The sequence below is a fragment of the Natator depressus genome, chromosome 7 (assembly GCF_965152275.1).
Source record: "Natator depressus isolate rNatDep1 chromosome 7, rNatDep2.hap1, whole genome shotgun sequence".
In the NCBI taxonomy this organism is placed as follows: Eukaryota; Metazoa; Chordata; order Testudines; family Cheloniidae; genus Natator; species Natator depressus.
In genome coordinates, this window is record NC_134240.1 from 116386959 (window position 1) to 116403135 (window position 16177).

The 16177-nt window shown below is 43.4% G+C and overlaps 1 protein-coding gene across 2 annotated transcripts in view; it reads left to right on the forward strand.

Annotated features, from left to right (window-relative positions):
• Positions 1–16177, forward strand: part of LOC141991179 (VPS10 domain-containing receptor SorCS1) — a 400215-nt gene that overhangs the window by 305833 nt on the left and 78205 nt on the right. For both annotated transcript variants that reach the window (XM_074959393.1, XM_074959392.1), the window contains exons 7-9: positions 3913–4031; positions 6532–6621; positions 12404–12583. In XM_074959393.1, coding sequence (XP_074815494.1) covers positions 3913–4031; positions 6532–6621; positions 12404–12583 — 389 coding nt within the window. The remainder of the gene's footprint in view (positions 1–3912; positions 4032–6531; positions 6622–12403; positions 12584–16177) is intronic.

The following is a 16177-nucleotide window of genomic DNA, read 5'->3' on the forward strand; positions in this document are numbered from 1 at the left end:
CAAGCATTTTATAGAGTCTAAACACATTCTTACTAGTCTAACACCTACCTCGAACAATATTAACATACAGGTGAGCTGGTCTGTTTTCCAGCTATGAATTTATCAGCTGATGGCTACAGACTTGGCAAGAGCTGGCACGGGGTTTGCCAGTGACACACCCACATCACCAAGAAGGGCTGGACACCGCTCCCTGCAGAGCTTATCAACACAGCTTTAGATTGAGCTAGAAGGGATTGAGACATCTCAGTATGCTGCCTTCACAGCTGTCAAACTCCAGTTGCACCTACAGTCGTATTGCATGCTTCTCCTTGAGAAGAGCAGATTTAGTTCCTGGTGTTTTCCCCTATGGAAATGGGAAGCCTATTTTCTCATTGTTTTTCACTCGGCTTTTTGCACCTTCATTAGAAATATCTAGTATTGGCCAATGCCAAGAATCATGGTCTAATTCACAGTGCTATGGATACTGCTCTGATCAAAGATGGCAATTGCTGTGTTCTTCTCTCTAGGCACAGCATGGCTTTGTTGTGATGGTTGTATATTAAAAGCAGCAGCTGTTAGAGGTGAGGATGCTGGAAATGAGAAGCATAATGTCCTAATTACCTATGGCAGGGAAAACATTTGTGTAGGAAAAGTAATGAAATTAATTCCAGAGCTTAGCAACTGAATACATTAATTGACCTTAATTAATGCTAAATTACAAGACGCTTCCTATGGAATTGCATAAAAAGTCCCCATGAACAGAATGCCAAAAGAGATTGTGTTTAATGTTGACACAATGTAAAGAAGAATGGTTGGCCCTTTATTGCGAAGCCTGGTTCCCTTTATTTCTGGGCTCCAAGACGAAAGACGTTTGGCTGGAGTCAAAGAATATGCATCTCATGCTTTGGTCGATTGACCGCTAGGGTTATTTAGTCTGAACGATGACTTCAGGGGTTTAGCCCATTATTAGTAGTTAGGAGCATTTTGCAATGACAGCCTGCAGTCCTTCCCTGTCAGATCTGATATACGTACCTATACTAAAGCCAGCCACTGGCTTGTCTGGCTTGTCTTAGAACAGTGGTCAATATGTGCACACGCTGCAGCAGAGAGCCAGGTCAGCTGGAGCTAAGAACACTTTAGAATGGTCTCCCCTTGCATGCGAGACAGCTTGCGACTCTGGGAGCAAAGCAGAAGTAGAAGGGAAGGAGTGGGTGTGGCAAATAAGTTGTCTTCACTCCAGAAAGTCATCCAAACCATGGCAGAAGGAGACCTGGAGAGAAAGGGGCTACTCAAAGGAGTAAGCATTCGTAGGATCAGCAGTTCTGGGAAGCATGATCCTTGATCACATGGGTAGGGCTAACACAATGGCTAAATTTAGGATTGGGAAGGAATTTTCCCCAAGGCATATTGCCTTTTGGATGTGTTGTCTTCCTCTGGGGCTTTGGGTTGAGGCCATCTTTGATGATCAGGTGGATTTATTTCAGATGATCAGTAATTGTAAGGAGGAAAGACCTCAACCTTCCCTCGCCTCCTATTCTTTTCCTTCCTTTTCCTCTTCCTTCTGTGGTTTCCTGATAGCAGGGACAATGGAGCAATGACCCTTGAAAGGGAGATTTCTTGATTTCATTTGACGTGCTGGCTAGTGTGCATATCTCCTATTGCCTCCAAGTGGCTGGTCTAATGAAAAGCAGATGGCAGAGAACGAAAAGGTACTCTGTTCATGATATCTGGATTATATCAATTAGTCTTTTGTAATGAGCTTTGAAAATGCAAAGAATTCTATACTGTATGGACTAATAATATTTAGCACTTTAAATATCCAAAGTGCTCTGCAAACATAGGGCCAAAATCATCCACAATCTAACTTTACTAAAGCCCATGGATTTGTACTCTGTGTGTCTGTTTTTAAATAGAAGACATCATCCTTAGAAATAATAAGAAAAAAAACTTTTAAATGATGGATTCTTTTTTTAAATGAGTAAATAGAAAATGATGAAAAGCTAGTGGTTTCAATTTCAATGGAAAAATGTTGTTTCTCTGTTCAGAGGGATGTAATTATACCAAGCAAGGGACTATGCTACTCCAAAGAGGAAGATGATTAGAAGTACTTTCAAGATTAAATGCCATTTAGAGTTTGTCAAGCCAGTGCTAATGCTAAAATCCTTCTTTCTGTAAATTAGTTTTGTCCTCATACAAACTGCAACTGCTTAATTGAGCTGGAAAAGTTTTGACTAAATTTATGACTGAGGCCCTAATTCTCCACTGTGGTTAAAGCATTTAATCTAGGGGACTCGTACTTGGTACTTTACTTGACATAATGTATAGCTGGCGAGCCCCTTGATGTGTGGCCAGAAGTCCTCATGGGTTTGTGAGACTGTGTGTGACACTACATGGCACAGGCTGGTTTAGTTAGTCTGGGAGCTAGAGAGTCCAGAAGAACCACAGGGTTTGTCTTCTTCAGCAACCTCAATAAAGAATCCCCTCTGTAGTCATCAGAATGGCCATACTGGGTCAAACCAATGGTCCATCAAGCCCAGTATCCTGTCTTCTGTCAGTGGCCAGTGCCCGATGCTTCAGAGGGAATGAACAGAACAGGGCAATTTCGAGTGATCCATTGCCTGTTGTCCAGTCCCAGCATCTGGCAGTTGGAGGGTTTTAGGAACACCCAAAGCATGAGGTTGCACCCCGGCTATCTTGGTGAATACCCACTGATGGACCTATCCTCCAGGAATGTAACTAACTATTTTTTAATGCAATTATAATTTTGGCCTTCACAACATCTCCTGGCAATGAGTTCCACAGGTTGGCTGTGTGTTGTGTGAAGAAGTACTTCCTTATGTTTGTTTTAAACCTGCTGCCTATTGGTCATTACAGCTGATTCCTGACTCTTCTCTATTGCGAAGTCCCCTGATTCTTAAAAGACTAGGCTCGTGCGTAACTTCAAATATGTGGGTAGTCCCCTTGAACTCTGCGGCTCTAGTCACGTGCTTAAAGTTAAGCATAGGGCTAAGCTTACACGGTCAGGGCTGTAGGCATTATACATCACTGTCCTCAGAGGCAGCCTCCATCCTGAACACCTTAGAATGGAAGAGTGTTATGAAGTGAGATCAAGATAGCTTTGACAGCCGGCCCTGAAGGCAAATGAGCAGGAGCAGCTGTGCCCCAACTTAGGGTGGCTGAGAATGCTGATCAATGCTGCCATAAGCAGGGGATAAGGAAACAAGGATCGGAGGGGTGGAAGTTAGTGTCAGGGCTTTGTGCTTTACAATCCCTGTTGTTTAGACTAGCCAAAGCCAGTTTACCCACCTTAGAGCCACAGTAACTGCCATTGTATTCCCCCTATGTCTGTGGTGTGACCAGGAAAGAGGAGGCATTGTTGGGGCCTCCTGCCTCCCAGCAGTGCTAGAAGGCTGGAGTAGCGCCTTGGGGCCTGTGGGCAGCTAGAGGCTAAATGCACAGCTCTGGCACTGGCACAAAGATGTCCCCAGGAGGGTAGTTTGGGACATGGGGGATACTTGTAGCCATCTTGATGCGCATACTGCTCAGATGCACTGTGTGCTCCTCATGCAGTGCTGAGAATCTGGCCCTGTCTGCTCCTCAATGTTCGATTCATTAGTTTACATTAGATTTGATTTAATTAGACTGTAAGCTTTTCAGGGCAGGGCCTCTTTTTGTTCTGTGTTTGTACAGCACCTAGCACAGAGGGGTCCTGGTCCATGATTAGGGCTCCTAGGCGCTACCACATTATAAATAAATAATATACAGCACCCAGAGCTCTGCAGGGATATATTTTAAAATAAACCTGCATCAGTAGCAAAGGAATGGGTCAGGTAACTGGGGAGGAAGGCAAGAGCCTGCTACTGATACTGCAGCAATGGGAGAGGTCTGTGCCCTATAACTGACCATTGTTTTGTTTTGTCCTTATGATGTCAGATGCTCAGTACATCACCTGCAGGATGCAGAACTGCACCGAAGCCACCCGGAGCAAACCATTTCCAGGCTACATTGACTCCGACTCCCTGATTGTGCAGGACGATTATGTGTTTGTTCAGGTGTGGAACATGCATTCTCTGATTGATTCCAAGTAATTCTCCTCCCTCCCACCCCGCTCCTTATATATACATACGCACACACAACCAAGCAACTAGCCCGGAGTGCCTAATAAAGGAGCTTCCCAGAGTGCATCAGCCCATCAGAATGCTAATTGGTTCCTTCTGATTCTATTTCAAGTATCTTATCAACATGAGGTCATGGAGGTGCTGCCTGGAGCGTTCAGGATGCATACTGGAATAATCCTCATTGCCAATCAACCAGCCTCATAATGCATTCCAGGAGTAGACCTTGTACCACTCGTCTTTAAGCTGGTGTGCCAGTCACTTGATATCACAAGTGCAGTAGACTAATCAAGGCTTTTACTGAGTGAGAGAAAGGAATAGAAAAAGTGGGGGGAGATAGAGGGAAGGGCTGGACAGAGTAATCAGCCATTATTGTCATGCATGGACTATGATTATTGAGACAAGGATGGAGATGAGATGTATTCAGCCAATCTCTGTTCTAGGTGAGAGCCGGAGAAGGCATCTGAACAGCCAAGGGTTTCATTACCCTGCTGCCACTGTCTATTTAATAAGAGAGTTGGAGAAAAGAAGGGCAGGGACAGTGTACATGAACTGGAAATAATCTGGTTTCAGAATGCCTTCTGAGACCTTCAGTATCTCTGACTTGTCTGACTGGATACCTGATCCTTTGGGGGTTGGTCTGGACTTGAGTCTGTGCTGCTGTTTTAACTTGAGTTAATTGATTGCTAATTGACTCAAGGTAACTAACACAGCTGTAAATGCTAGTTTAGATGGTCTGGTCCAGAATATAAGCACTTGTGGTTTACACAAGGAGTTAACTAACATAGGGGAGGTGTCTATACTAGCATTTATGTGTTAGGTAATGCAAATTAAAGCAGGTCCACAAAGTGTAGTCTAGACATACCCTTTGACTGCAAATGAGGTACTGGTGCTGGGGGCGGCTCAGTAGGTGGGAATCGTTTGTCAGTGTCATAACTGAATCATTGCTCTAGTATCACATTGGTGCGGTGCTGCTGGAGTTGGCCTCTCGCCAACGGTCCAGCCAGATCCCATGGTGCACACGGTGACAATAGGTATGTTAATTCCACTCTGGCTAGTTACATTCTTCCTTCTCAAATTATCCTTCTGTTTAAGTAGGATACAGTGTATTTCAATTTCCTGTTTTCAACAGTTGTACGATGTTATTCTGTGCTGTTAAAGTATGCTGCATTCCACCCCAGAGCTGGCAGCATTTCAATGGTCGTGTGAAGAGATCCCTATTAAAACCCTCAGCATCTAGGGGTATTGTGTAGATTAATTTGTTGATGTTTTTTACTGTGCTGTGAGATCAGTTGAGAAAAGACAGAAAAGAAGTATGTTATATTTAGGTTTTAAAGGATTTAATTTTAATCAGTAAATGATTGACTTCTCCAGCTGCCTAAAAAGCTGGAGAAAAAATTGCCCATCCTTGATAACTTACATTTTCAGAAAGGGGTGGGGGGAAACAAAACCAGAAACAAGTGCTTGTGGACAATTTTTGCTGTCAATACTAGCTGTCAATCAATGAATTAGAGATGGATATTATGAAAGATGGTCATAATTTCATTTCTTTTTTCTGTTGTGAATCATGACCTCTGTGTTCTTGGATCACTTACAATAATGCCTTTTAAAACACCCCACAATTGCAAAAAGTCTTTGTAAGACCATACTTAACATAAAGTTCTGCCCTGAGGAGCTCTTAACATATTGATTCTTTGCACATATATTAGCACCGTCCGTCCAAGGATTTCGGTAGCTTTTATGAAGACTGATTAATACTCATGACATCCCTGTGAGCCGGTAACGTGACCAGATTCTTTTTACAGGTGGCAAAAAATGAAACACATGCAGCTGAACTCCAGCATTTTCAAAGTTGGGTTGCTAAAGTCAGGCACCTCAATCCATGCTCAGGACCTATATAAATGGCCTGATTTTCAAAGTCCGATTGACTTTGGGAGCCGTAGACGCTTTGCTAGTCTGAATGTCAGGCCACGTATTTAGATGCTGAAGTGTGGTGATGTGCAAAGTCAGACAGGAAGTCAGTGCCAAAGCTAGAAATAGAAGCCACGGGTCCTACCTTGCAATCTGCTGATCTAACCACTTAACCACCTGATACCTCTGCAGGTAGCAAGGACCTGAATGTGCCATAGTAATCTGCAATATGGATATAAAATCAGAGGGTGAAATCGTGGCCACATTGAAATCACCCAGAATTTCACCCTTTGACTTTACTTACAAACAATAGGGACAGGTTGTGCCACTGACTGTCAATTTCAGTCACTGACAGTTTGTTTGATAGATATGTTGTCACCTCCGGCAACTGCTGCTATGTTAAACCGTTGCTATCACAGTTTAATTCACCTTTACAGTCTGCCTAATATTTTCCTCTTGCCTCAAAGAAAAATGGATGATGATGATGATGGTAACCCTGATTATAAAATTCCCTTTTATATTGCAGTTAACATCGGGAGGACGGCCACACTATTACGTGTCCTATAGGAGGAATGCATTTGCACAGATGAAGCTGCCAAAGTATGCTTTGCCCAAGGTATGTTATTATTGCTGATATATTCACACTCACACAGACGGATCCCAATCAATTCAGAGGTGACTGATGCCAAGCGGTAACTTCAGAATGAGCTTTAATTAACAAAACTTGTTTTTAAAGAATATTTGAAAGCCGAAAAGAGCGTACAGCTGTGTCAGCATTTCAGTCAGTCAAGGACATCAGTATGAAATGTAGATTTGTGCTCAGGTCTGCGTAAATTGCTATTTCATTTTAATCAATTAACACCGTTGGGGGCGGTTTGCCTTAAAATTCTCCTTCCCCCCCAGTGTGGGTCACTTTTTTATGCTTTGCCTCATTAGCAGATTTTAATGGGAGGCAAGCAAAGAGATGGGTTTTTTTGTGTCTGCTCCATATCTTCCCTAATTAAGAACAATGGAGAACGAGCAATGGACCCTGAAAGGTTATCCTTGCCTTATGGAGCTGGGTTTTTGAGATGCCTATCTAAAAAATGTCATTCTGGGGGGGGTGGAAAACCTGTGTTCCATTGGGAAGAGGTCAAGGCTTTGCAGCTGGACTTCAGACATCTTCTTAAACAAAAGGAACATCAGTCTTATTTCTTTCTCAAAACAATGTCACCTGCTTTACTAGAATTCAATTGTGTGGCCTGCTAGGTAGCTATCAATGGTATGGCCTTCCAGGTTCTATCTGGAATCAGATGTTTAGGGCCAGATGTGGGTTACTGCTACACAGGGCAGCGACCATCCAAATTCACAAGGTTCCTGGAACTCTTCCATTGTGGTTGGGTGGCATTTGGCCTTCTCTCCAGATCCCATCTCCTCAACCTGTAGATTCCCCCTGAGATTTCATTGGTGGCCCCTAGTTCTTGTTCCCATAATATAAGGACTAGGGGCCACCAAATGAAATTAATGGGTAGCAGGTTTAAAACAAATAAAAGGAAGTTCTTCTTCACTCAGCGCACAGTCAACCTGTGGAACTCCTTGCCTGAGGAGGTTGTGAAGGCTAGGACTATAACAGGGTTTAAAAGAGAACTGAATAAATTCATGGAGGTTAAATCCATTAATGGCCATTAGCCAGGATGGGTAAGGACTGGTGTCCCTAGCCTCTGTTTGTCAGAGGGTGGAGGTGGATGGCAGGAGAGAGATCACTTGATCATTACCTGTTAGGTTCACTCCCTCTGGGGCACCTGGCATTGGCCACTGTCGGCAGACAGGATACTGGGCTGGATGGACCTTTGGTCTGACCCAGTATGGCCATTCTTATGATGTGGGTGGGTCTTCAAAGGGATCCATGAAGGTACAGGTCTGTCTGTTGTGGTGACCTCAAGGGCCACCATGCCATGGAATCCTCCTGAACTGTCCCAAAACAGGGCTATCCCAACATGTGTAAGCGGATCTAAGTTAGTTACAACTAACAAGGTCAGCATTAATTTACCCTTGCAAGTTTTGGTGTGTGGGTTGGGGGATGATGTCCTCAGCAGTCTCTCCTCCCATCCCACAGCAAGTTCTTTTTCATAATGCAGAACCTACCCCCGTGCTGCACCCAAAGCTCTAGTCACTTTTGCAAATCTTGGTCCAGGTATTCTTACACAGAATGAAACTCCCGCCATTCTAAAGAGCCAGGAGGAGTTATCCTATGAAGGCAGAGCAGACTCAAATAAGCGCTTATTTGAAACAGAAGTTTAAAAAATAATTGGAATCTTTTCAGACCAGTGATTGTAATGCCCATGGAAAATGACCCTTAGAATTCCCACTTGCAACTAGCTCAGACCATCTGTGATGAGATATTTGGTTTGAGTCGTGTTCCCACTACATGTTTAGTTCTCCATCTGTCTTTTCTCTGAGATCTACAGAGCACTGGGGAAAGTAAAGTTATGATTAATTTTAGCCTATTGTAAATGAAATAAGAATTGGAACAGTAAATGCTGTTTGATCCAAGTGTGAGTATGAACTTTAAGGAGAAAAAATGCTTCATTACAATCTCATAACATTTTCAAAAGATGAAGAGCTACATTTGGTGTAGAAGAAGCTAACAGGAAAAAAATGCATATATTTGGGATGCTGCTATCAAAGCAGGAGAGCTGCCTTTATTAAAAATGTACAAAGCGCTGTGATAGCCAAAGGAATTGAAACAAACAGTTCCTTCTATGCCTAGATTCTCTTTAATCTCTCTCCACTAAGAAATTGGGCCCAAAGTGGTAAACAGTGCTGACAGTGCCAAGCTCTTGAATGGCTCGTGGGGTTGAGGAATGGAATATAGACATTTTCACCTCTGCATCTGTCACCTCTTTTGAATTTGTACCAGGGAAGAGAGTTGCCACCTGACAACTGGTGGCTTTGGTGACATGAGTTGATGGGTTGCAGCCCAGCTCATGTGGGCAGGGTTTATGCCATAAAACCCACAATCACTGCTGCTAATAATTATCGTCTGAGCAAAGGGCTGAATGGGCTGTGGACTCTTAACTCCCTTGGTTCTTACCTGATACGTTTGTCTTGCCCTTGGAGATCGTACCTCTGAGACTGGGTTAAGAAACATTAATTGATACAATGAGAGGAAACCTTGAGTTGCAATTCCCATTCTGTACTATGGCATCATGATCTGTAATAGGTAGTTCATGATCTCTCTAACAGAGTTCAGCACAGAATAGCACAGGTACACCTAACATTTCACTTGTGCAGTCCACTTAAACTCACCTCATTTCTAGACATACCTAAATCTCCAGCCACCAACTTGTGCTGGATCTGGAGTAGCTTACTCACCAGCTGTAAACATGAAGGCAGACAAAGCAATGTGATTGTCATACAGTCAAGTCATTTATATAGTTCCAAGTTAGATAATGATGGAAAGGATCGGTGCTGTTCATCCATTTTATATCAGTGCTGTCTTACCATGTGAGTCTGTAGCCCTGTGGAGGAAGCAATAGCCAGAAAAATCCTAAGATATAGAACATCAAAAACAGCTGACAGTGACCACAATTGACCGGATAAATCAGGTATTGCATTCCTGCTGCTAAACTTGCCAAGAGGCAAAGTTCCCCGACCAAGTGAGAAAAGGGCAGTCACGTTGTGTTAACAATTCAGAAAGCTTTGGCCTTTAGACTTTCCTAGACACCCAATCAAATTCTCAGGCATAACATTGCTCTTTCTCTTGTCTTTGGAAAGACAAGAAGGGCAGGCACTAGAACTGCATGTTAATGTCCAATCCACCATGCTATGCTGCATCGAGGGAAACTCTCTGACTGAATCCCAAGAAGGGTTTGGACTAACACAGCACCCAATTGATACATGTACGTTAGTCTCTGTCCGTCATGTGCTTACACTGTGCAGGCATATATAGGACAACAGACCCACATGCAGAGGCAAATGTAAGTTGATGTAATGTACACCTCCTTCTGGCCCCTGTAATGTGTATGTTACACCAATGTAGACTCACTTTACACTCCATTGGACTATTGGAACAGCTGGGCTGTAATCACAGGGTGTGATGTAGCTTTAGCTGAAATACCCAAACTAGATTTAATCTACCTTGTTTGGGCACCAGAGAGGTGAAGCTTCTGAGCGGATTAGCACCACAAGTAATTGCCCAGTGTTCTGGGCGGGCTTGGACAGGCCCCACTAAAGCATGAGCTGCCACAGCTTGTCTACAGCTAGATTAAACCTAGCTCGTGTATGTCTACTAAAAATGCAATCACACCCTGTGCTTGCAGACTAGACATATCCTTAGATTCCCTTAGCCTGAATTGGATTTTCTTACTCACTGAGACTCACCCCAGTTTGGAAAGAAAAGATTTCAGTGAATAAGTGACCTGATTAATTTCACTGGCATTCATGAAACGGCCTTCAGCATTCCCTAAAGCTGGTCAGATATCGGGAAAAATCAGTATTAGGTGAATAAACTATTTGATCAAAAATGGTGAAATTCCTGAAAGAGTATAGTTGCCAAATACTATTTGACCAGCTCTACTTACAACCTCAGTAATGCATTATCTCTGAATTTGGCTGAGCCACTCCTAGGGCGTATGCCTGTGTGTATACACATAAGGGACTCTTAGTATATGTCCACACTGGGGAAAAACTTGGGTTAGCTACGCCACAATAGTTAACTCAGATTAAAATAGCAGCGAGGACATGGCTTATAACTTGGTTGAGCAGCTAGAGTTTAACTCTGGGTGCTAAGTTAAAATTTGAGTTGCTAACTTGAGTTAAAAGCTGAGCTGTTGTGTCTTCACTGCTGTTTTAACCCAAATTAGCTAACCCCAGTTACAAACACACCTTTTTTTGCCACACAGATATGCCCTAAATCGTTGCAAGCCAGTGTGATTTATCCCACCTTCTACATCATTGCAGAATGTAAGCCAGTCTATTTGCCCGAAATACCAGATTATTTTGGGATGTTCATTACTGTGATGTAATTAAGCAAGTCAAAGTGGATGTTCATCCCTCAGATATAAAATCTAGGGGTGGAGGAACCAGCTGAGATAAGCTGAGCTTAACCTTTACTTGACATTCCCAGTGAATGTACTAAAAAAAGGGTTTTAACTGGAATTTTTTCCCCCATTGTTTTTCACACTTCCATGCTTCAGCAAGAAGTGTGAAAACCCATCAGGACATTTTATTTGTGTGGTATTAATAGAATTAACAGAAGCAAGAGGAAATATCATAGTCAAAGAAATCTACCTCAGATAAAGTTCCCAGTTTTGCAGATCAAAAAGTTTGGCTGAGTTTCAAATAAGTGACCAAACAGTGGGATGTCAGTCCAGAGCAAGAGGGAATGTCCTCGCTTTTTGAGGGTTAGCCAGTGCCAAGGAAATCTAGATTATTTTTTCTCCATAGTTTTTTTTTTTTTTTTAAGGCCAGAAAGGAACATTCTGATTATCTATTCCAGCGGTTCTCAAACTGTGGGTCGGGACCCCAAAGTGGGTTGGAACCCTGTTTTAATAGGGTCACCAGGGCTGGCTTAGACTTGCTGGGGCCTGGGGGTGGAAGCCGAAGCCTGAGTCCCACCGCCTAGGGCCAAAGCCAAAGCCCGAGGGCTTCAGCCCTGGATAGCGGGGCTCGGGTTACAGGCCCCCTGCCCGGGGCTGAAGCCCTTGGGTGGGCTCAGGCTTTGGTTCACCCCTCCTGGGGTCGTGTATTAATTTTTGTTGTCAGAAGGGGATCGCGGTGCAATGAAGTTTGAGAACCCTGAAATTCTATTCCATCTAAGGGGCAGAGGTCATCCGTTCATTATATGTTTGCACAGTGTGTAGGCACACTGGAGTCTGATCCTTGACTTGGATTCCTAGGTGCTATGGCTATCCTAGGTGCTATTCCTAGGTGCTATAATATAATTAATTAATAACTGCAGAGGCCATAGAATTTCACTAGCAATTCTGGCATCTGTTAATTTTTGAGGGACACTGAACTCCCACAAAATGCATAAGAAGTGGCTGCTTTCTTATCTTAGCTCAGTAATGTACAGTGATTTCCTTTTCAATCACATTTTATGTTTAAGATGTAGCAAGGGGGAAAAAAACCCACCTGATATTATACATTTTTATAGAACCCTCCCTCCTCACAAACTGCTGCTGTACAACACTGTGCTTAAAAGTGTTGCCAATGAGAATGTTCAGTTAACACCTCCGTGGTTAATGACTACTTTGCAAACCGGCAGAAGAGTTGCTTGCAAGAATGTTGTCTACAATTTCTGGTTAGATTCTAGAATGAATACAGCCCTTGATCTTCCAGGATTTAACCTGTGTTGACCTTGGAATTGATACAACTGAGTTGTCCTACAATATCATGCCTCTGTGTCCTTTCCCCAGGATATGCACGTTATCAGCACAGATGAGAATCAAGTGTTTGCAGCTGTGCAGGAGTGGAACCAAAATGATACTTACAACCTTTATATATCTGACACCAGAGGGGTCTACTTCACGCTGGCCTTGGAGAATGTCAAGAGTAGCCGACGGCTGGAGGGTAATGTGATGATCGACCTCTATGAGGTATGTCACGAGTGCTAATGACGCAATCCCATCCTGGCAGTTTGTGCTGTTCCAATAACATTGCTTTTGTGATGAACGTTCACAGCCTTGTACCACGAGTGTGATTAGTGGAGACATTATGTGGCTGAACACCATCACGTAACTTTGGACTGGTGCAATGCCTTTTATCCAAGGACCTCAAAGAGCCCAGATTTTGTACTGTTGTACAAGAAGGTTCACCCTTGAACCTCCTTGTAAGATCTGGCCTCAACAGAACTGGCCATACACTTAGGGGAGCCCATGCCTAACTCAACAGCTCTACGGCACCTTGCAGTTGCTGCAACCATTCACTACCTGGGAACCCCCAGAAGGAATTTTAGCTGACTCAGCCAGAATTCCTGCTGTGGGAACTGTAAAAGCCATAATCTAGTGATCACATAAAACACACAACACCCTGCCTAGGTGAAGTCCCAGGGCCATAGAATCCCAAGGCTGAGGGTCTTTATGCTGCACCTCTAAGAGTCACAGCCCAGAACTCATAGTCAAGAGGTGAGGGAGGAATGGCAGCTTTAAGCCCCTTGTAGCACCCTCCTGATTCTGAGTTGCTCTGGGGACTGGAGTGGCCTCTGGTGTTACTTAGACTCCCCATGGCATCCATCTAGATTATGACTACCTCCCTGAGCACCCCAGAATCTCCACAGAGCTGTGTGCTGAAGCCCCACCCTGACCCTCCCCTAGCATGTTCCCTATGCCAGACCTTGCAAAGGTGTCCTTGGAAGGCAGACTAGTAGCTGTCTTCTGCAGTGTCTGCATGGTGGGAATCTTCCCCGGACGGTACCTGGGCTTTTAGGGCCCCTTTATGGCACTCTGGCTCATTTGCATGGCACAAAGAGGCTGGAGCAGGGCAAAGTTCTCACTCTAGGTGTCCTACAGGTGGTTTCCCACCTTGAAGGATGAAATCCATTGAATAACACTGAGTCCCTCTAAAGGGGAAGACACTTTTACCTCAGTATTAACTCCATGAGCTGGATTGACTTTGAATATCCTTTAACTGGAAACCACCTTGAGATGTCCATGTAGAAAGCCCGAATGGGTGCTGTATAAATGCAGATGAATTGCAGGGGAATGGGCATGGCCATTTCATCATCCTGGTGAAGTCTTCACTATTAATCGATCTGCAACTTTGGCAGCCCGTGGAAAGGCTGTTGCCTCTTATTACTGTCAGTTCAAGGAGTAGTTTCACTGCATTACATAAAGGTGTCCTACATCCCAGGGGGAAAGAAAAGCCTTTGTTTTATTAGGCTGACAGATGATAGGAGCTGGGAAGCGTCGGATCTGCTGATTACCTAGATACAAAGAATACTGGCTGACACTGAGCCTGGCAAAAACCTCCCTTGAAATCTGATGTTCTGGCTGGAGGAGAGCTGGAAGCCATCCAGCGTGAATCTCCCAGTAGGATTGTTGCAAACAGTAAGTGTTTAGGGATAACTGGAGATGAAGAACAGAAAGAAAGAAAATCCAAAGGCAAATTAAAAAAGTTGAAATCCTATAAACTCTGTGCAGGTGTGGGGACAGCAGCATCTAGAAAAGAGTGTCTGTGGTGTGTTTGCAGCATGTGTACTGGTGCTGGGATGGGTCAAGTTGGTGTGTTTGGGGCGGGGGTGTTTGTCACATGTAAGCTTGTCTGGCTTCAGTGGAGTGTGTGAGGGTGGCAGTGTGTATAGAATAATTAGGCCAGATCCTCTCTCTGGGTACGTCTCCTCAAAGGGGAGGTGGACTGAGCCTGATGAGTACTGCTATTGTACAGATGATGGGAAAGTGTTCAAATTTCAAAATTCCCAACAAAAGAGAACCAATTTTTTCACACAATTTTTGGGACAATTTTTTTTTACTGGAAATGGCCCATCTTGATGATCACTTTAGATAAGCTATTACCAGCAGGAGAGTGGGGTGGGAGGAGGTATTGTTTCATGCTGTCTGTGTATATAATAATGTCTTCTGCAATTTCCACAGTATGCATCCGATGAAGTGAGCTGTAGCTCACGAAAGCTCATGCTCAGATAAATTGGTTAGTCTCTAAGGTGCCACAAGTACTCCTTTTTTTTTTACTTGCTCTTAGCAAAACAAACTTACTGTTTCACTAGTTCCCTTAAATGCCCAAGGATCTATATCATCCAGGCTAGCTCACTAGTATATAGAACCATGCAGAAAACATGATGTAATTTTCACTGAACATTTCACTCTTCGTTTTTTTGGTCAAAATTTAAAATTTTAACAAAACATTTCATCAGAATCATGCAGCCACGATATCTTTGGTCAGTTCCGCCAGTAAATGTTCATATTTTCAAAGGAATTGCTTTTCAGAGCTCTCTTAATACAGCATAGATTCACAGAGTCTGAGGCCAGAAGGGACAATTAGATCGTCTGGTCTGATCTCCTGTCTAACACGAGCCATGACATTTCACCCAGCTACCCCTCTATTGGACTTGACTAAAGCACATTTAAGTTATTTTTTTATTCCCAAATGGTCTAAATTTTTTTTCTGCTAAACACTGATTTTATAGAAAAATATTTGGTGTACCAGCTGTTTCTGAGCCATCATTCTTTTCATCTCCTTCTGTCTTTATTAATAGATCTTTTTTCCCTTATAGTGCTTTCCCCCCCTCCATTAAATTTGCAAATGCCCTTATCTTTTCCCTGCCAGTCTGTACTGATGCTGACACTGTGCATCAATTCCTTCACTTCCCTGCTGTCAGAACAGGGGTGGAGTGGACACTTGAACCACCCCGATGGCAGATAGCAAGTTCCCTCCCCCCTCCAATCCCATCATAGCTCTCATAGTTTATAAAGCAACAGCCTAACAGACTCGCTCTCAAGCTACAGTGGATATTGCACTATTGATTTTCAGTGTGTTGAACAACCTGGAATGTTTTGCAAGGTGCGTTGAGCAAAACAAAGATATTTTCCTGCTTGATTCTCACATGACTCTATATGTAATCCACCTTTTAACAACGTAACATAGCAACTTTTCACAACCCCGACGGGATGTTGGGTCTGGGAGCATAGCCTTGTGGGTAAAATATTGGACAGGGAGTCAGAAGTTCTGGTTCTTATTTCTGACTCTACCACAACCTTAGACAAGTCACTGTAACTGCTCTGTGCCTCAGTTTCCCCACATGCAAAATTGGGATAAAAATACATGCAGGGGATTCTAAGGTTAATATACCAGTGATTAATGAAGAACTTTGAGATCCTTGGACAGAGGGCACTATAGAAATGTAAAGTATTAATTTATTATTGTTTTGTTTTCAAGGGAGCAGTTGCTGTGGTTGACTCAGCAGAGAGAAATGAGTGACTGTTCCTTGTGTATTTCCTCTTACCAAAGAGAGAGGTTGTCACCTTGCACTGAGTGTTACCTACATCATTTCAGGTTTCCACACTCTTTTGAAAGCACAGGCTTTCTCTCCCATCTTCAGCACTTCTCCGTGTTGTTCCAATAAACCCATAACTTTCCTCCTTTTAACACCCATTGGCAATTCTCCCCCTAGATTCCATCACACAGATGCTATGACTGAGTCCCTGCAGGGTTTGACGGGTAATCACATGTGCACATCA